The 19,771-nt window shown below is 59.4% G+C and overlaps 8 protein-coding genes across 8 annotated transcripts; all 8 read right to left on the reverse strand.

Moving 5' to 3' along the window:
- Window positions 1–4,112: 4,112 nt before the first annotated feature.
- On the reverse strand, window positions 4,113–5,921 carry LPMP_060090 (hypothetical protein; the record flags this gene model as incomplete). The annotated part of the gene is made up of 1 exon (XM_010705590.1): window positions 4,113–5,921. The coding sequence occupies one exon, from the start codon at window positions 5,919–5,921 to the stop codon at window positions 4,113–4,115; it is 1,809 nt and encodes a 602-aa protein (XP_010703892.1).
- Window positions 5,922–7,283: 1,362 nt separating this feature from the next.
- On the reverse strand, window positions 7,284–7,847 carry CYP2 (cyclophilin 2; the record flags this gene model as incomplete). The annotated part of the gene is made up of 1 exon (XM_010705591.1): window positions 7,284–7,847. The coding sequence occupies one exon, from the start codon at window positions 7,845–7,847 to the stop codon at window positions 7,284–7,286; it is 564 nt and encodes a 187-aa protein (XP_010703893.1).
- Window positions 7,848–8,679: 832 nt separating this feature from the next.
- On the reverse strand, window positions 8,680–9,252 carry LPMP_060110 (hypothetical protein; the record flags this gene model as incomplete). Its single annotated transcript, XM_010705592.1, has 1 exon — window positions 8,680–9,252. One exon carries the CDS (start codon window positions 9,250–9,252, stop codon window positions 8,680–8,682), a length of 573 nt encoding a protein of 190 aa, XP_010703894.1.
- A 1,589-nt stretch (window positions 9,253–10,841) lies between these two features.
- Window positions 10,842–11,585, reverse strand: LPMP_060120 (20S proteasome beta 6 subunit, putative; the record flags this gene model as incomplete). Its single annotated transcript, XM_010705593.1, has 1 exon — window positions 10,842–11,585. One exon carries the CDS (start codon window positions 11,583–11,585, stop codon window positions 10,842–10,844), a length of 744 nt encoding a protein of 247 aa, XP_010703895.1.
- A 743-nt stretch (window positions 11,586–12,328) lies between these two features.
- Window positions 12,329–12,658, reverse strand: LPMP_060130 (hypothetical protein; the record flags this gene model as incomplete). The annotated part of the gene is made up of 1 exon (XM_010705594.1): window positions 12,329–12,658. One exon carries the CDS (start codon window positions 12,656–12,658, stop codon window positions 12,329–12,331), a length of 330 nt encoding a protein of 109 aa, XP_010703896.1.
- A 558-nt stretch (window positions 12,659–13,216) lies between these two features.
- Window positions 13,217–14,581, reverse strand: LPMP_060140 (hypothetical protein; the record flags this gene model as incomplete). Its single annotated transcript, XM_010705595.1, has 1 exon — window positions 13,217–14,581. The coding sequence occupies one exon, from the start codon at window positions 14,579–14,581 to the stop codon at window positions 13,217–13,219; it is 1,365 nt and encodes a 454-aa protein (XP_010703897.1).
- Window positions 14,582–15,894: 1,313 nt separating this feature from the next.
- On the reverse strand, window positions 15,895–16,320 carry LPMP_060150 (hypothetical protein; the record flags this gene model as incomplete). The annotated part of the gene is made up of 1 exon (XM_010705596.1): window positions 15,895–16,320. The coding sequence occupies one exon, from the start codon at window positions 16,318–16,320 to the stop codon at window positions 15,895–15,897; it is 426 nt and encodes a 141-aa protein (XP_010703898.1).
- A 666-nt stretch (window positions 16,321–16,986) lies between these two features.
- On the reverse strand, window positions 16,987–18,975 carry LPMP_060160 (kinesin-like protein; the record flags this gene model as incomplete). Its single annotated transcript, XM_010705597.1, has 1 exon — window positions 16,987–18,975. One exon carries the CDS (start codon window positions 18,973–18,975, stop codon window positions 16,987–16,989), a length of 1,989 nt encoding a protein of 662 aa, XP_010703899.1.
- Between the last annotated feature and the right edge of the window lie 796 nt (window positions 18,976–19,771).

Below are 19,771 nucleotides of genomic sequence, written 5' to 3' on the forward strand. Positions count from 1 at the left end.
AAGGAACCTCGATCGTGGAAGGCGTGGTGGTGAGAAGGGGTGTGCTGGAGGTGGGGCGTGTGAGGCTCATGAACTTCGATGGGCGAGAAGGAGTCGTGGGTGTAGTCATCTTCTACAGGCTCACGTGTGGCAGCGGTGTTGCACATCGTGCAGGTGGAGCGTCAGAAAGGATGCGGGAGAATGACCCAAAGAGGGAGACAAAGGCGCAGCAAAGGGAAATGCACGCACTCACAGCTGGTAACGTGTAGGGACAACCGAGAACTGTTTTGACAGCTGAAGGGGGGGGGGGGCGAAGGGGCAGCGGAAGTGGAAGCGGCGCGACCACCGTGAGCCAAGCAGTCGAACTTGTGTGCACGGAAGCGGAGGGAAGGGAAAAAAGCGCAAAGTCTGTACTGAGCGGAAGGGGGAGAGAAAGGGGAGGAGCCCAGTCGCGGCTGTGCAGGAGAGTATGAACGGGATGCAGGGAAACGAGGGAGGGGCAAAGTCGGGCGTGTGTCAGGCTGCGCTAGGCAGAAGCGTGCAAAGGGAGAGGGGGACGCGCAGATGCAGGGGAAGTTGACAGGGTGGGCAGAGTGAAAAGAAAATGGGAAAAAGTAGACCGGAGACCACTGAACAGACGACTCAGAAATGCGCTGCGGCCTGCGGACGTGAAAGAGATGTGGCCAAGCCGTGCTCGCTGCTGCGAAGCAATGAAGACTGAAAAGGAAAAAATTAGGGAGACTCCAAGCGAGGAGGAGAAATCCCTTCAAGTGAGGAAAACACAATGGTGGTACGAACGGGGTGGAGGGAATGGAAGGGGAAGGGAAGCTGAGCGTCTGTCTGCCTGCGTGTAGGTGTGGGGAAGGGGGCCTCTGTGCTGCGCGCGGAAAGCGGGGGAAAAAAGGGAGACGCTCAGAAAAGGCCCGCTCGGCTTAACGATGGCAAACAGACGAAAGCGAAAGAAAATCAACCAAAACCCACACAAACGCACACAGTGGCACTCTTCGCAAAGAGGCCTGGCTGGGCTCTTCTGAATGACAACTGTGCGCGGTGTATGGGGGTGGGGGGAGGCGAGAAAGAGGGGGGCGCGCGGCGGGTGGCGAAGACGACACCAACGAGAGTTAGTGAAAAGGGAGCGGAAGAAGCGGAAGAGTCGATGATGGCGATGGCGGCAACACACACACTGGCGAGAAGGGGACACAAAGGGACGACAATAATACAAGAAAGAGAGAGAGGGGGGTGCACACCGCGGGGTTGCGGCACCGAGGTCGCGTGCACGAGTGGGTGTCAGATTGAGTGGTAGTAGTGATTGGGCGATGACAAGGAGGAGAACAGAGCCGAGCTGCAGGCACCCAGTTGCTCGGACGACAACAGTGAAGGGATGAAAAAAAGCGAAAGAAACGCAGTCAAAGAGAACAGTGATGCATGCATACAGGCACACACGTGCCGCTGCCTCTAGTGCAGCTGCTGCCGATGCTGTTGAGGTTTCCGCCAAAAAGTTTCGGTTAGCCCCGGGGGTGCCTTGTCGCGTGACAGCGGTGGTCGTGCAAGGCAAGCCAATGAAGAAATACTTTTAGGAGAAAACAGAAGCTAAAGAGAGAGAGGAGAGACGTGCCAGACGGCGAACAATGAGGAAGCGGCAAAGAAAAGAGGAGAAGCGGGTGGGTGTAAGGATGGAAGTTGAAACGACGTGCCTGTCCAATCAAGCACACCAGTGCACACGGCCACTGGGGCACAAAACACAGATGTGCAGGTGTTGATCTCGTAGACGCTTTAGGAAACAAAGGGAGACAACAACAGTGGTGGTGGACGGCGAGTCAAGGGAGATGCGCGCACGAGTATATGGAGGCGAGAGAAAAGGGACAAAATGCGGCGAGACAGAGGCAAACACTGAGTTAGAATGGGAAGAAAATTCCACTACGGCAAATCAACGCGGCAGCTGTTCACACTGGGTTACTTTCCTTTCATTCGCGTTTGTGGGCGGGACTGTGTGCTCAGAGAATGGTGGTGACGTGCGTGGCTATGCTCGTGAATGCGCACGTGGGAGTCACACTTTAATGGGGCGGTCGTATGTGCGTCTTTTTTTCAGGGGTCTCTTATTTGGCAAGTGGTGTTGCGCATGTCACTGTGGAGGGGTGCACGCACACATGTGCGTGTTCGTGGATGCCGACGGAGAGAGCAGTGGTCAAGAAGAGGAGAAGAGAGGAGAGAGGGCAGGGAGAAGGCGATGGAGAGGGAGGGCAGGGTGCGCATTGTAGCACCGCCTCACTTGCTTTCGCGCATGCGTGCGTTCGTGTCCGTCGCTCGATTCCATCCGGGATGAGATGGGCGTGGGGAAAAATAGAAAACTTCGCACGCGGGGGAGGGGGTGCCTACATTGGCAAACAGCCGCGCATGTAAGCGTGAGCGGAGTGAAACACGAGGAAGCGAGAGAGAGAGAGAGGGAGGGAGAGAAGCACTCCGGACTTGAGACCGGAAAGCAACGCAAGAAGGGAAGTACTTGGGGCACCCGGTACTGTGCGCACCTATTCGGCAGAGGTGTACTTGTTGGCTAACAGGAGGTGGTGCTTACAGAGGCACACGTCTGCGCACCTCCATCCTTTACATAACAGCAGCGACTTCACGTTGAGCTGCACGGAAGTGCCTGGACGCAGACCCCCTCCCCCCTGTCGGGGTGCAGGACGCAAAAAGAAAAAGGGGGCGTGTGCTGTGTTGGGTGTGAGGCATGGCAACGAGCGAAGTAAACGGGAAAGAAGCGGTGGCGTCCAGGAAGAGCGGGAGAAAGACAGGGAAGGCGAGGACGACACCGCCGCCGTCACTCCAAATACACCGATGAGTTGTTATTAGGAGCGGCAGTAGAGAGAGAGCGCAAGGGGAGCAAAAAAAAAAAGCAGCACAGAACGCCTTAGGCCAGTCAGCTGATGCGCTAGCGGAACGATGAGCTTAAAGCCGGATGAGGGAGTCTGTCATTGCCAGGCATGGCGTGCTTGAAAGGCTCACGTGTGCCTCGGCAGTACGTCGCGCTGCAGGTGACCGGTGGGGGTGTCGTGTCACGTCACCGCATCACGACCTGTCCTTGGCCCTGCGCTCATGCTGTTTCAGTCATCTTTACCATGGAGGGCAGACTAGCCGAGAGGGTAAGCGAAGAGAGCGGGTGCGCGCCTGTAAGGCCGTGCGTGGGGTGTCACCCATTCCTTGTGGGCGTTATAAGCCCAAAGAAACATCCGCAGAGAAAGTCCTCCAGTAAAATTTGCTGCATGTGCGCACCGGCGTAGCACCGCTCTTGTCCTCGTCGCTGAGAAGAGGAGGACAGACGGAGGAGGGAGCGAACACACCGGCAGGATGTGCAGCGGTGGTGGTGGGAAGAGGTGGAGTAGTCGTACGTGGCACGTGCGAAGGTGTGCAGGCGCAGGAAAGAAACCGCAAGAGCGAAAAAGAGAGGCCGAGAGAGTCACCTTAAGGGGAGTCGTCTCACGTCCATCGCAGCATAACGCCGGCGCTGGGAAAGAGAGGGGAGGGGAGGGGAGGGGGTATGGGGTAGCGCGATTAGCCGCCACGGCTCGCCCCTCACCCTTTTCGGTTTCATTCGCGCGTGGCGATTGCGGCTCTTCTTGGCCAGGCAGACTCCCCCCTCCGAGTGCCTTGTGCAGTGCACACACAGAAGTGAAGACGGAGTTAAGGACTGAGTGGGAGGGAGAAGAGCGGGCAACAGACGGTTCGGGGCGCGCCACGCCCCCCTCCCCGAACTCCTTGCGTGTGGCCTCCGATCGATGTATCTCTGCCTCCGCCGCTGCCGCTTTTTTTTTCCTCGCTTCGGTTCCTTATTCTAAGCCATGTATAGTTGCTGTAGTTGGAGGTGGTCCATCTTTGTGCGCCTCACACGCGTTACCGTCCTCCTGAGGCCTCAGAGATCTCTGCACTCGGAGGGGAGGGGGGAGGGGGGGAAATGTGCCGGGTCGGGTGGGCTCTGGAAGGAGGAGGAGTCGTTGGCGTACTGACCCAAACGGTGAGGGGGGCCTTCGAATACAACTCGATAGGCGCTGTGAAGAAGTGTAAAAGAAGGACAAGAAAGGCATGAAGCACGAGAATCCACAAGCACGACCGTTCAGTTGCCGCACTCATCACGCACCCTGTCACCACTCTCCCCCGGTACTGAGCCAGGCCGTTCGACGACCCTCCGTCACCACCTTGAGCAACCCCACCTCGTTTAGGTCCACCGTGCTGCGCACACCGCCGTACACGTCGTGGTAGTAGACGTGCACGACCGCCGCGAATGCCAGTATGGCCTCCATGAGCGACGTTGGGCCATGTCGGGTGGAGAAAAGTGTTTCGCTGCTGCCCTGGCGGAGGCGCACGTAGAAGTACGGCTCGCCGGTGTCGCCGACGTAGAGCGCGAGGTCCTGCGCCTGCAGCCCTGTCTGGTAGCCGAACAGCACGTACTCGCTTAGCCCCTTCACTGACGTACGCAGGACGTGCAGGAGGAGATGGGCATCGCAGGGGAAGCCATTGCGCCACGTCTCCACATCACCGCCGCTACTGTTGTACGAGATGAGATAACGCTGTTTGGCGAGCGTCCGCAAACGCTCCACCACGTACTCGCGGCAGGCCGTCAGTTCAGCATTGGAGGGTCGTGAGGCAGATGAAGAGGGAAAGGTTCCGCTAACATCGAGGCGTGCTTCTAGCGTGAGGCGCTGATCGAACCTCAGCGCCGTGTCCAGCTCCTGCATCCCCTGCTGCATCTGACGACAGTACCCCTTCTCCCTCACAAGGGCGGCCAGCTTGGTCTCGTGCTGGGGAGCGGCGGCTGCGGAGGGTGCAGGTGCCGGCGGGCCCCAACACATCGTGGAGATCGAGGTCATCGCCGCCGGCTGCGTAGGCGGTGGCGGCGTCGGCAGAAGCTCCTGCAGGGAGTGATGGCAATCATACGCCTCGATCTGATGCTCGTTGAACCAGCGGTCGCACTGCTCCACGTCGGCCACCAGGCGGCGACACACATCGCTCATCCACTCCCGTGTGCGCTGGAGGGCCTCTTCAAGATGGAAGATGCCAAGCTCTGCCCAGGGGATGGACGACGATGACGACTGCGGGGAGGAGGATGAGCCGAAAGAGGCAGGTGCCGCAGCGGTGCTGCGGCCACGCTGATTCAACAGCCTCTTTTCATAGAGTACAGAGATTACGTTGCGCTCGGCGGCATCCACGGCACCGCTATCCACGCCGCCGCCACCCGCCGCAGCAGCCCCACTCTTATCGCGGTACGGAAGCGCGGTTGTGCCAGAGAACGCAGCTTCCGCGGAGCGCCGCTGCTGCTGCTGCTGCTGCGCGCTCTCGCACGCGAGGAACCACTCGAGGTCCTTCTCGGTGCGCATGGGCCGCGTTGGATCAAATGTGCTCCTCCGCTGGGCTAAGCCAGCGGCTGCAGCAGCGGTCGTGTCCGCAGACACTGCGCCACTGGTGCCGTGGGGCAGGCCATCAGACCGACGCCGAGCCCACGCCGGTACCGCAATCGTGCTTATCTCCTTCATCAGTGATGGTAGAGATGTGTTGTTGGCAGTAGTAGTGCTGGCCCTAGCTCGGCCGCCTCGCATCCTCTCACTGACAGCTGCTGTGGCCTCAGTATTGCCAGGCGGTGCTGCGGGCATGGCAGGGCATAAGATGCGGCGTAGCAGAACGCGGAGCGTACCGCAGCCGAGGCTACCGTAGAGCAACCAGACTCGCACCCTGTCCGCCCAGTGGTCCTCCACCACCTCCACCAGCACATTGTCGATCCACACGCGACGCACCGGCCGCGGGTGACGCCACACGCTGTACATGAAAACAACGTAGAGGCCGAAGAGCGCCGCGGTTAGCCACGTCAGGTGACGCACGCGAGTCCCCCATCCGTGGCGATCGCCCCGCTGCTGCCGCTCCACATCGAGGAGCGTACGGTAGTGCGAGTAGCGCATGACGGACTGTCGGCGTCACGCCCCCCGTCTACCGAAACGTCTCTCTTGGGGGTGAGGGAGAGACGCGTGGGTGGCAGTCAGAGGCGTCGTGCCTAAGAGGGCGCAACAGCGCAAAGACTCCCCAATTACTGTGGAGCTGGCCGGAGAAGGTGGAGGGAAGAAGGAGAGTTGAGGCTAAAGGAAAACACCAGGAATACGCGATGAGAAGGAGGATGCGCGGGTGTCCCAGCACGGCACACTGAGAGAGGGAAGATGATGGTTGATGCTGTGCCTACACAGAGAGAGGGAGGGAGGGAGGGGTGAGCGTAGGGAGCGGCGCCAAATCAGCCTGCGCTTTCTTTCCGCACAAACTCACACAGCCACAAGCACAAAAATGAGTGAGAGACTGCGGAAGAGGTTTGAGTGTGAGTTAGCAAGAGAGATGGAGGGTGAAGGAGGGGGGAGTTGGAGAGTTACTCTCCTCTATAGGTCTAACTCCATGCACTCACAGGTGCCAGGGTCAGTGGGCAGCAGGACTGTGGGAGAAGCGAGGGAAGGGGGGTTGGACATGGTGCGTGGCTGTCGTTCGTGGCACACCATCCGCGTGGAACAAGAGTAACGCAGAGGACATGAAAAGTGGAGAAGGGAAGGGAGGGCGCCGAGGGAGGAAATGAATAGTGGACCTGCCCTCCCTGCAGGCACGGGCACGCACGTACGCACAAACAATGGCCTTCACGCCTCAGATGGCGCTCAGGGCCACGACCGTTGAATCTTTGCTGGGCTTTTTAGTCCTCTGCCAAAACGCAACTGCACAGCCACATGCGCACATGAGGGGAGAACAGAGAGAAAGCCCATGCAAAACGCTGATGATGGGCGTGAGTGCTGGCGTCGAGGATGGGCAGAGGGGACACCATCCTCACGTGCAAGCGCCTATGACTCAGCACCACCTCGAACATAAGCACAGGACGAGAAGTGGATGAGAGAGAGGCGGGCGGGGTCAGGGAGGGGGAAACATAGAAGAGAGGAAAGATCACCACGAAGGCCTACACACTCCCACACACGTAGAGAGTGTGTGTGTGGGAGTGTGAAAGCGAGTGGAAGGGAGAGGAAACGCGACGAAGGTGAGGAGTGGGGCGGTGCACGCACTCTCGGAGGTGAAGAGCGCGTGTTGGAAAAATAAAGATGAGAAGAGTAACGTATGAAGGGGGAGTGCGAGCAGGAGTGGAGAGGCGGGAGGAGAGCTGCGCATCCCTTCGCCCCCCCCCTCTACTCTGCGCCTCTCCTCCTGCTCGTCCCTAGCGTGTGTCTGTGTGTGCGTGCATGTGTAATATAGCCACATCCTCACATTCATCGCTGTCACCCACCAGCACAGTCCTTCACGCTCTACAGCTCACCACAGGCGACGATCTTCACAGTCTTCACCGGACGATCGTGGCTGCCCGTCTTCACCTTCTCGATGCGGAAGACCACGCCCATACCCTCAATTACCTTGCCGAACACCACATGGCGACCATCGAGCCACGGCGTCGCCACCGTCGTGATGAAGAACTGCGAGCCGTTTGTGTTGGCGCCGGCGTTCGCCATGGACAGCGCACCGGCAAAGTGCTTGATCTTGAAGTTCTCATCCTTGAAATTGGCGCCGTAGATGGACTTGCCGCCTGTGCCGTCAAAGTTGGTGAAGTCACCGCCCTGAATCATGAAGTTTGGGATGACGCGGTGGAAGATGGAGCCCTTGTAGCCGTACCCGTGCTCACCCATGCATAGCTGCCGGAAGTTCTCCGTCGTGCGCGGCACATCCTTGCCGAACAGGCCGATTACAATGCGGCCAAGCGATTCCTCGCCGAGAGTGACATCAAAGTACACCGTCGAGGTTACCTCCGGCTCTGCGGCAATGCTGAGGGTGGCGAGGGCGCACAGCACCACCGCTACGATAGCCACAGAACGCATGACGAGATGGAGTCAGACGACTCTGCGGAACACCGTGATGAAGAAGAGTGATAGAGAGACACTGAGGACAAGAGAGGGGGCGTGAGGAGAGAGGAGAGGCAAAGATGTACAAACAAATGCTGCGCGAATGCGAAAATGAGATACGTCTCTTAGTCCTATTCTTCGGCTACCTGTGCTGATGGGACTATGGGGTCGGGCGGGAAGCGGAGGAACGAACGCAAGGCTGCATTCGGTGATATCTTCGTTGGTACCCTCGTTGTCGTCATGGTGAGAGGTGCGAATATGCAGGAGTAGAAAGGGCAAGAGAGAGAGATGACGAGGGAGAGAGGAGTGGATGTCGTTGTTTATGCGCGTCCCCACACCAGCACGCACAGCTAGGCGCACGTGCTCACGTGTGGGCAGATTTCATTGTCGCTGTCAGTAGGCAACTATGGGAGGAGGGAGGAAGGGCGTGTCGTCGGTGATAGAGACATGGCCCACCCACACAAGCACGACTCGCACACATATATTCCGCCGGTCACAGTAATTGGTTGTTATCGCAGAGACGATAGAGAGAGAGAAGGAGTGCGTATGTGTATCGGGATAGGGCCAGGTTGGCCACCGATCGCACTACCACCACCTTAGCATTGTACATCATCATAATACCCGCCCCCCTCCCCCACACACATCCACAGACACCAGTGAGGTTCCAGCAGCGGGCAACTGCACGAGAGAAAACTATCCGACAGGAAAGGAAGCAAAACGCGTGAGATGTAGAAGGAGCGAGAGGAGGAGTCGAGATACATCATAAACACCCGCGCACCACCCCCTTCAGCGCCCTCAGAGTCATACACTAGGTGTGCGTGGAAGGGGCGCGGGCAGACTTGGCGGCGGTGGGCTTACCATGTCTGCCAGGGGCCGGCGCGCGCTCCTGCTGCCGCTCCTCCTCGCTATGCAGGCGCGCGCGGGCCGTCATTGTTACCACGCCAAGCACGTTCTTTCCCGTACCGTCGCCGCCATCCCCCCAGAAGTCGTCCTTCGGTGTGTGGTACAGCAGCAGGGAGGGATGCGTGCTGAGGAGCACCGCCCGAGCTGCCTCGTTCTGCTTAAATTTGAGGTACGTGCCAAGCAGCATCACGTCCACTTTCACCTTGTTCCAGTTCGAGCGCTGATACCCCTCCGCCTCTGCAGCTTTGACGAGGCGGTCCAGCGACCACACCGTCGTCGCTTCAGTCACCCACTGCTCCGCTGGCGACCCCTTGAAGCGCTCACACAGGAAGTAGTGGTGCAGAGAGGGGTACTGAACGTGGCGCACGACGAGGGGGCTGGGGGAAAGCGGACTCAGCACGCCGTACTGCGGATCATGAGCTTCACAGAAGGTGACCACATTTTGCTTCTTGGAGGAAGATGATGCCTTGCTGGGCATGATGGGCCACCCTCCTCCTCCTACGGTTGCTGTGTCGCTGTAACTAGTGAGGGAAGTGAACGCTGGCTGGGTAAGGGGCTCTTGTCGGCGAGGGGGGAGGGGAGGGGGGGCGTAGACGTGGCGAAATATGGTAGAGAGAAAGCCAAAGATACGCAGGAGTGAAAGTACGTAGCACACACCACCGCTGTCCCGGGGGTGGTACGACGAGGTGTGTCTAGCGGCCGCGTGTACTACTGAGTAGCACCTGGATAGGTGTGTATATGACTCTAGGGGGGATATTTTATGGGTGTTTGCATTGGTGCAGCAGGCGTCTCTGGCAGCACCGAGTGGCGAGGACGGAAAAGATGAGAGGGCGGGAAAGAGAGAAGATGGGCAGCGACAACGGTCAGCGGGAGGAAAAGGACAAAGAATCGATTACACAACGCGCAGTGGTGCCCCCTCCCCTACTCCCGCCATGAGCGAGCGGGAGGAGGTGCGCATGCCTATTAGTGAAACACACGTGGAGGCACTAGAGGCACCCTACGCACCCGTCTATGCCCACCTGCGGCTCTGGTTGGAAGGGGGGCAGCGAGAGGATCCGGAGATCAGTGCGTGGGGGAGGGCAGGGCAGAGAGGGAGAGAAGGAGAGAAGGAGAGAGAAGGAGAGACGCCGAAGGTGATACGGAAGTGCAGCTGGAAGTCTCATACACAAAGAAAGAAAGGCGCGCCCCGCTACTCGCCACACATGCGCCACCCCCTCTCACCCACACAAATTACTCGCTCGCAATTCACCGCCGCCTGTGTATCTTCGTGGCTACGTGAGGATGGAACACAGACACGCAGGCACACATCGGCACTTTCGCCCTCTTCTTCGCCGCTTCATTCGCTGGTGTGTTCCACTGCTTCTTTTCCTCCTCGCACCACATCGCCAGACAGACACCTGCACGCACCCAGGCGCTGCTGCGACAGCGCCTCTGCCTCAAGGGACACGCCTTAGCCACCACTATCACCCCCGCCGCCACTCTCACCGAAAGAGAGTAGCGTCGAAAGAGTGCGCACGCTGACCCGAACAAGCGGAGTCAACACAACGCAACTTGCGTGGCTTCAAAATGTGGAGAGCGTTCACAAGTAAACAGCGCGACAAGGAGACTGCGGCGTTGCTCAAGGCACGAGAAGGCGCACAGAGCGACGCTAAGACGCATCTCCCACGAGAGAAGGGAGGGAAAGAGACACAGAGAGACAACAGTGGTGGGGTGGGGGGCGGTAAGGGCTAGTCGGTCATGATCACCGCCGTCACTGTCATCCTCAAGCACTGCACATCAGCTTACATCATTCCGCCAAAAGGGCAACAACCGAAGAGGAGTGAAAGAGAGAAGGCACAGAACAACCGAGGCTGCGGAGACGAGGGGTGAGAGGCAACGCCACACTAGTCGGGAACAGAAAGCAAAATATATAAAAGGCCGCGCACACGCACTGCGAAAGCGCAAGATGGGGCAACGCTCCGCATCCTCCCATCACCTCGCTTAGCTGCCTTCTCTCTCTCTTGTTCGCCCTCTGATGAACACACACACACACAGATTCAGCCAGGTATACGCGCGTGGGGGCGCACCTCAGTCCTTGCGCAGCGCAAAGCTCTCCTGCTGCACGCTGTCCTTCGTGATGGTGATGAACGAGACGGAGTCGCCGGTGTAAATGTCGCGCTCGGCTGCGCCGGTGAAGGCGTTCTTGAGCATCACCAGCGCCTCCTCCTTCGACATCTCTGACGGTGCCTGACAGGTCATGTGCTGGCGATTGATGAGGCAGTCGAGTAGCGGCTCCACAAAGCTTGCCGCGCTACCGCGGGTGCCGTACAGGAGCGGCTCTGTCGAGCCGACGGCGTCGTAGCTATAGCATACGCCGTGGCCCTCCTCATTCAGACCAACAATCATGTTGAACGTGTAGTAAGGGAAAAAGCGACGGTGGTACAGCACCGTGGACAAGAGCTGCGCAATCGACTTGGTCGACGGAACCTTACCGCCGTTGTTGTATCGGTACCACTTAATCCGGTACTTGAGCAGCTGCTGAAGCTGCAGCCGGTCCGCCTGCATGCCGTTGCTTGCCATGTACGTGTGTGGCGTCAGCTGGAAGATCTTGCTCTCATCATGACGGGTGTGTAAGCAGAAGTTGCCATTCAGACGGGTATCACCAGCGAGGAGGACGAAGTCATTTCCAGCGATGGCGGCCGTCGTGCCGCCGTTGTCCTGGTAGGGGCTCCACTGCTGCTGCTTCGCCCCTTGCTGGGGTAAGGTGAGGACGGTGTTGGCCAGCTTCTTGGGGTAGTAGTTGTGGCCGTACTCGGCGTGATCCTCGATCATGATGGCGTGGTGGGAAAGAGAGAGCGGGTGTATAAAGACAAGGTGAGGCAACGATGAGGAATGAACCGGGTGCGCTTGTGAGCGAGCGGGGCGGCAGTACAGCGTAGTCGTCGAAACCAGACGGCGGCGATGACGTTGGCAACGGAGGCGCGCACGCAGGTGCAGAGAGAAGAAAAATAGGCAAAAGAAGTGAAGGGCAACTGCGGCGCGGGGAGGTGAAGGAGGGGAACAGAGGGGAAGGTGAGATGAGGCCAACATGATGCGCGGAGAAGGAGAGCTGCACAGAGCCACACACAAGCAACCGCGTATGGGGCAACGGCATTGCGCGCTGGCCCATCATAGCGCGAGAAAAATCATCTGCGCTGTACAGGATGCGCGGCTGTCGCTGCAGAGCGAGTGGGCAGGCACGCTGGCGCACACACACACACAAAACTGCAAAACAAAAAAAGGCCGGCGCTTTTTTTTTCGAGTCGCTTGGCACACTCGCGATCCGGCGCCGAAAGACAGTCGTCCGTAGCGGCTATTGGCTGAGGATGTAACAGGCGTGCTGCCCCCTCCCCTTCGCTTCCCATCCCTGCACTGGGAACCGAGTGAAAGGCGCGCTTTCCCCATATGAAGCGCAAAAAAACGACATAAAGTGAGGGGGTGAACGAGGGGGGAGGGGGGGCATTGGGGGGAAGGAGGGAGAGGGACAGGCGGCGGCAGCAGCAGCAATAGGGAGAGAGGGTTGCCGCCCCCGTGTACTATGGCGCATGCTCTTTGCCCAGCTTCAGGCTGTACTGCGTCTGAGCCTCCATCTCACGCCCCCGCTCCTCGACACGCTTCCGGTAGTGCGCTCGTGCAGCTTCGCAGGCGGTGCAGGTGTCGCCGCGCTGAAAGATGCGCTGGACCTGCTGATACACCTCGAAGGTCAGCATTGAGGTGACGATAACCGCCGTACCAAGCCACATCATGTAGTTTTGCGATCCCTCATGATAGCCAAAATCGCGCACGTTGAAGATCTCCCACGGCCGCTCACGTGGACGGCGGCACTTGGGCAATCGCACAAGAAGCCGACTGCTGTGGCGCAACATTCGTGTGCTCAACGCGCACGCACGCAAGCTGACAACAGGAGCAGCGCCAACAAAAAGATGAACGAAGGAGATGTGGAAGCAGACGAGGGGAGCAACAGTGAAGAGACAACGCATTGGCATCACTCGACTCGAAATAGAAACAGACGCTGCGTGCACGCCCACACACTCGAGCGCGCACGGTGAGCGCGCCTTTGCAAGTGGAGAAAGCACCGCGCTGAGTAGCATCAGGGATCGCACTATTGCGCTGAGTATTGGATAGCATCTGCGGCGAAGCCGAATGTTCAAAGCCTCGCACAATACACACACACACACACACGCGAGAGCACGTGCGTGCTCTCAACTCTTTACCCCGCCCTGAGGCGCATGGCCCCAACGTGCTTACAGTCCTGCGCTCACTCGTTTGTGCCGCCCTCGCAGGCGCACTGTCCTGGTAAAAGACGAGAGAGAGAAAGAGAGAGACAGCAAGAATGGAACCGGCTGCGGCACACACACACACACCTTCACCGTGCCGCATCACCTATCACCATTCACTACCCAAAGCTCCGCGGTTCTCTCCTATCATTTCATGTTGTAGAAAGGTAGTGATTCGGTGAAGAAGGCAGCGTACTGGGGGTCAGCGCTGAGCCGCTCGCAGGCGCACTGCACCGCCCCCTTCGTTGGGCGGCGCTCAAACACCATCAGTGTTCGTTCTTCGAACTGGAGTGGGGTGAAGAGTGGGCTGCCGTGCTTCAGGTCCTCTGCGGGCTTCAGCCGCGTGAGAGGCTGCGACGGCTTCTTGGGGTTGAAGAAGAGCACTGACTCCAGCGGGTCTGCGGGGCCCTTGCCCTGGTTGACTACGACCACCTCCGCAATAAAATCATCCCTGTTGAGCGGGAACGACGGCTGGGCGTGCGCCAGGATGGCAGCCGGCCAGTCCACCGCAGCCATTTGCTCCCGCATCGTCATATCCAGAGCAGAAGAGTAGGCGACGCGGTAGATGTCTCGAGTGCGAAGACGGTGAAGGATGGCGTGCGCCTCGGCCAGCCGCGGGTCCTCGCTCGCCTCAATCGCCTCCAAGATCCAGTCGCCGAGCTTCAGAAAGAGCGTCTCGTCCTGGGCACACTCGACGAGGGTGTGGCCGCCGACTCTAAAGTACGGCGCCGCCGCGTGAATGGCGTCTCCGATCATGTGGCCAATAGCCTTCGTGACTTGATGTTGGTAGACGTTTTTGTGCAGCTTCGCCCGAAGCGTAAAGATCTCGCGGAGGGAAAGGGCCAGCTTCTGCTCAAAGGCCAGCTGCCACTGGCCTCCCTCGCACACCATGCGGGCAGAGTTGAAGAGTCGATTCACACGCACGTCAACGGTGGGCTTGCCGAAGCAACACACCGAGTCTCGAATGAAGTAGTCGAGCCTGTCCACATCGATGCCGTTGCGCTTGTTGCTGATGATTTCGCCGTAGGTGATCCCTTGCAATGCCTTGCCGCGCATCAGCCCTACCACCACGTCCACGTGCGTCCGCGGGATCAGATCAGTGAGCACCCGCCGCGCAATCTTCTCCGACATGTCTTCGTGGTTGAACTCAATTCCGCAGCGACGCGAGACGACGTCCTCGAACAAGTGAGAAAAGGGGCCATGGCCAACATCGTGGAACAGCCCTGCCAACATCCCGAGCTCGATGTCCACCTCGCTTAACCCCAGGTCCGGCTGGTGGTGCTGAAAGTTTCGTAGAAGAGTGCGGGCCATGTGGGCAACACCAATGCTGTGCTCAAAGCGCGTGTGCACGGCGCCGGGGTACAGAAAGGAGGATGCGCCGAGCTGGTGCAGTGACCGCAGTCGCTGGAAAGCCGGCGTGTCGATCGCGGCCACGACAAGCGGTGGCAGGCTAATGTGCTCATAGACTCGATCCAGGATGACTAGCTCCCGGGTGCGGTGCTTGCGCAACATGCCTGTCTTTTCTAGTCTACGCCCCCGTGCCTGTTTGAAAGCCCCCTAGATCGTAAGGGCGAAGGGGTGGTAGAGAGGCAGTGAAGAGCTGAAAGGGGAAGCGCCTGTCCACAGGGATGCAGACACGAGCAAACACACAGCGCGTGTCTCACTCCAAAGGCCTAGAAGGTAACTCGGGGAGAGCGTATGCGCCTCTTCCTCTGTCTCGCTATTATTTCTATCAATTTCAGTGTGCGCACGACAACTCGAGCAGGGAGGAAAAGGGAGGGACTCTGCGTACTCGCACACGTCAGCTCATGCCCACGTATGTCCGTGCGTGTAAACTCTACACAATATCAAAGGAGAGTGAAATGACGGCAACGCTCCCCCACCCCACCAGAGAGGCATGGCGGTCACTCGTCGGATGTGGTGTAAAGAGCAGGTGACTCTGTATCTCTCGCTCTGTGTGTGTGTGTGAGCAGCACATGCATAACGGCACGCGCAGATCCACACTGAGTCCAAAACAACAAGACTGCCGCGCGCCACATGGCAAGGAGGGAGGAAGAACAGAGAAGTGCTGCAGGAGCAGTGAACAGCCGCACACACATGGAAAAATAAACCGACCAGACCGCACGGGGGACATGTCGGAGGGAGGGGGGGGGGGGGGCAGAGGATACAGGCAATGCACTCGCAGCCTCTCACTACTGGTTGGGAAAGGGGGTATGACTCATAGGAGCAGCGCCAGCAACTCCACTAAGGGTTTGGGTAGGCTCGCCACAAACGCATACCCCTTCCCCCACACACACACGCGCACACGCACACGACCCCCAAGTACTCCTCGCCATTGCTGTCGTGCATCCAAAGCTCTTCTGAGTTTCAGCTGTTGAAGGTGCTCGTTCCCTACACCCACGCCTCCACGAGGATGAATGAGTGAAGGGAGGTAGAGAGGCCGGATGAGTGTCGGCCACTTTTGTGTCGGTGGGGTTGTAGGTGTGTGCTGGTCTGGTGGCTGGGCGCCTGTGCAGACACTTTGCTCGAGACGAATTACGCGATTACATAAAGACCCCGAAGAGAAAAGAAGAGAGAAGACATCTCAGCGCGCATACGCACGCCTCCTCCGATTTCCTCATCGTCCCTCTCTGCCCCGCCCCTTCCACGCATCGCCCGCTGCTTCACACCTCTCTCTCTCGCCAACGGCAAACAGGGAAAAACAAGCGAAGAGATGAGAAGGCGGGAGAGAGGGGAAGAGGGGCAAGCTGAGTGGAGAGGGAAGAGCACTGGTGCAGGGGGAGGGAGGAGAGAGGCACATCAACTCACCCACGCAGCGACGCACACTACTTGGTCTCCTGCACAAAGTTTGGAATGAAATCCCGAATCGCAAACGTCGTCTTGCACGCCGGACACTCCAGCGTGCCGTTGCGCACCGCCACAATGTTCATGGCGTAGTGCACCATGCGCAGGAACGCGCTATCGTCGCTGAGGTCCGCGCCCTCCATCGTCTCTGGCAGCTCAGCACATGCTGCCGCCGTCTCGGTCGCATCAGGATCCTCATCGTAGGATGGTCCGCGCACAGATTTGTGCGCCTCGCGCAGTGTGTGAAAGGTGGTGCGCAGACTTGGGTAGTCGATACGTGCCAGCATGCGGCGCGTGAACTCGGCGTCGTACTCCACCGGAATCTCCTCCATCTCCGCAGCGCTGACAAGGAGAGGGTACGTGTCGCACTGCAGGCAAGCGAGAAAGTTATGTGTGAGCAGCCGCATCGCGTATGGGTGTGGGTGGGTGGCAAGAGGGGCGTTCGTGAGAGCCTTGAGGGGGGAACAGCAGCAGCGTTCCGCGCCTTTTGTAAAGCGGGTGCGTGAATCTGAGGCACACACACGCACGCACCGCCGGTTGCCGCAAAGAGGGGAGACAATTTCAGAGAGGGAGAGAGAGAGAGACAAGCGAGTGGGACAGTCAACGCCAGCTCATGTGCACACCCAACGGCATAGACGGAGGAGAAGCGGGAAGGGGAGGAGGTGAGTGTGTGCGGTATACAGCTGGGGAAAGGACACGCGCATCAGTGCCACCTCACACACCGAGAGAGGGAGACACACACACACACGCACACAGCAACAGCGCAGAGTGGCGCCCACAGTAACGTCGGCACCATCAGAGACTATATCGAGGGCCCTTCGCCCCCTCCATCCATCCACCAGTGACGTCACTCGTGTTTCTCTCTCTCTATATGTGTGTGCATACACACACGCACGCCGTCAGCAGCAGAATTGGCATAAGGCGCTCTGAGGGGCCCTCAGGTGCGAGAGCATCCGGTAGAAGGCACAAGAAGGCGGAGCAGTGATGAAGCCCAGTAAGGAGAAGAAAGACATCGGTGGACCGGCGCAGATGCGCACACAGTCAGTAGTGATAGACGGCTACGCGTACCAGAGCTACGTGTACATTAACCGTGTGTCCGGCAGCGACTCCAGCAGATCCAAGATGTTCACCGCGGCGGCGTGCGGGTTATGCGACGGTGGCGCAACATCGTCTGTGCCGCTTGGTGACTCATCATTCGCTTCGCTCTCCGTGGAGGACATCACCACGGTCTGCGGTGTTGATGCTCGGAGGTCGGTGGGGCCTGCGGCAACAATGGTTCCACTCGTTGCGAAGGGCACTGCAGGGCGAGACGGACATGCACGCACCACCTGTCCTTGTTGTGGTGCTGAGGAAGGCCATGAAGGGGCTGCGGCACCCTGTGACGGCGCCTCGTAAGGAAGTGCTGCAAGCTGACCCGCAGCCCACGCACGATGTAGCTCCTCCAACCGAGCCTCTACTTGCCCGGCTTCCAGTGAGCCGACCCCTGTAAGCCCCAGTGCGCGGCGCAGCAGCGCATTTTCCTTACGCAACGCCTGTGCCTTTTCCTCCAGCGCCATCCGCTCCTGCGTTGCGGTGTCGACATGCACAACTGGCACCGCACGAATGTGCCGCACCCGCTCTGCGTAGTGCAGCGTGCGCAGGGACTCCTCGAGGTGCAGCGCGCTCGGGCTCACGCAGGCGACCATCACAGTGCGGCCGTGCCCATCCAGGCTGTGCATGAGGAGCTGAGTAAGAACGCTTGAGCGGTAGGGTATGAACGGCGGCGGCGGCGCCAATGCCTTCGACGGTGTGACGGCATCGGATGACGCTGATGTCAGCACCTTCGTAGAGGGTGCAGGTGGCGGGGCGGAGAGGAGCTCCAGCACACGGCCGAGGGTGAAGAGAGACTTGTTGATGGACTTCGTCTCTGCAGTGCTGGTGGAAAGCGTCTTCTTGAGCCTCTCCGATCCAGCCAGGTCGACAAAGACGAGTCGTCCGTACCGGGTGGTGCAGAGGGGAGCTGATGCACCAAGCGGCGAGGACGGTGCACCGTCACTGCCAATGTCCCCCGAAGAGGTCGCAGCCGCCGCCTCGTCTCGCGCTTCGAAGAAGACGGTGAAGACAACATGAGAGCGGCTGCTGTCCAGGTTGAGCGCGTGGCTGCCGCGCTGCCGATTCCGCTGTCCCTCACGCAACACGAGCAGGAAGTCCTCGCGGCCGCGGCACTCCACCATCAGTGAACCCTCGACGAAGAAGGACGAAGCCGCAGCTGACCAGCGGCACTGCAGCCCGTCTCCGCCGTCTGGCTGGAGCAAATCGTAGAGGGACTCTTGGTAGAGCTCGACGTAGGAGCACTTGGACGTCACCACCGTGGCCGAGGAGGCAGAAGCTCCAACAGACGCACCGTCGCTGCCTTGGCGTCTGCTCTTGAGTTTCCTTGACGACCGACGCAGCTCCTTGAGTCGGCGCGCGATGTAGTACACGGCCTGGTACTGCAGCCCATCCTCGGCGACCAGCGGCGTAGGGGCATCAGAGACTGGTCCCGCAGACGCCGGCGCTGGAAGCGTGCGCCCGCTTAGCGAGTACGTCTTTCCGCTGCCTGTTTGCCCAAAGCAAAGCACCGTCACCACCTCGCCCGCAAGCGCCGCCTCGCAGAGCGCTGGCATCTCTAACATGTCGAAGAACTCCTCCTGCGTCGTGCTGGGGCCGGCGCAGTAGTCAAAGGTGTAGACCGTTGCCACCTCGCACCGACCCTCGCCGCCGCCGCCGCCGTTCCCGGGGTTATGCAGCCGCGATTGACGTGTAGGCATAGAGTGGCGCTGAACGCTACGTCCACATCCGATCCTTACAGTTGGTGGACGCAGCACCTCCAGCATGTATGGACTAGTCATGGGTCGCGTAAGCCGTCCCGCAGCCGTGACCACACGAATGACTTCCGAGTACGACAGCTTCGTCCCGCCGGTGTCGTGCGAGTGGGAGTCGCCCGGTGGCGGCGGCGGTGACGACGCGCTTGGCGTGGGTGCCATCTCCATCTCTACCAAAGGCCGGACACGCACCGCAGCCTTTACATGAGTCGTCGGCATGACCGAAACAGCAGAGGGATCAGTAGCCGCCACTGCAGAGATGCCATTACACCCACCCCTGTTGCCTGCCGTAACAGAGCTGCTGCGCAGGCCACGCCGGACATTCATGCTGCCCGAGGTCGACTTGATTTGGCTAGTGTGTTGTCTTTGATGTTGGCTGCACGTCCTTAATGCGCACGGCTGGCAGGTGTGTCTACGATCGCCTGTAGTGGCGCTGCGTTGTGGGCGTATTTCTTCACATTCAGACGTGGTTGAAGTCAGAGAAGGTCAGCTGCCCGCTGAGGCCACCTCCTCTACTGCGCTCTTCCCCCCTCCCCCGGATGCTCAGCCTGCCCCTCACCTTTAGCCGTTGGTAGACTTAAGGTAAGAAGCGCAGCGCTCAGGCGATTCGAGCTCGCGCAGCCGTCACAGCTGAGCACGTAGAGAAGGGCGGAGGAACTGCGAAAGGGATTTTCTGCTCCACGCGTTATTCCACTGTGAACCTGCTAACAAACAGGCGCAGCACGGCCACAGCGCACCCGCACCCCTCTGGGCTGCACCGGCCGCTATGCCAAGAAACGAGGACAGCCCAACACTGTTTAGCGCCTTTCAGCCCCATTCCTACCCCCACTGCAGACCACGCAGGCTGAGTTCAGGGCAACGCCGCCCAGCGCCACCGCAAGGCGGCGCAACGAGAGAGAGAGAAGAAATATACGCGGCGGCCGTACGCGCGCACGTGTGTGTGTGTTGCGCGTGGGAGACAACGAAGCGCTGCAGAAAAGAATGGAAAGACGTGGCGAGGGTGTGGGACGATTAG

This window comes from Leishmania panamensis (assembly GCF_000755165.1).
Source record: "Leishmania panamensis strain MHOM/PA/94/PSC-1 chromosome 6 sequence".
Classification (NCBI taxonomy): Eukaryota; Euglenozoa; class Kinetoplastea; order Trypanosomatida; family Trypanosomatidae; genus Leishmania; species Leishmania panamensis.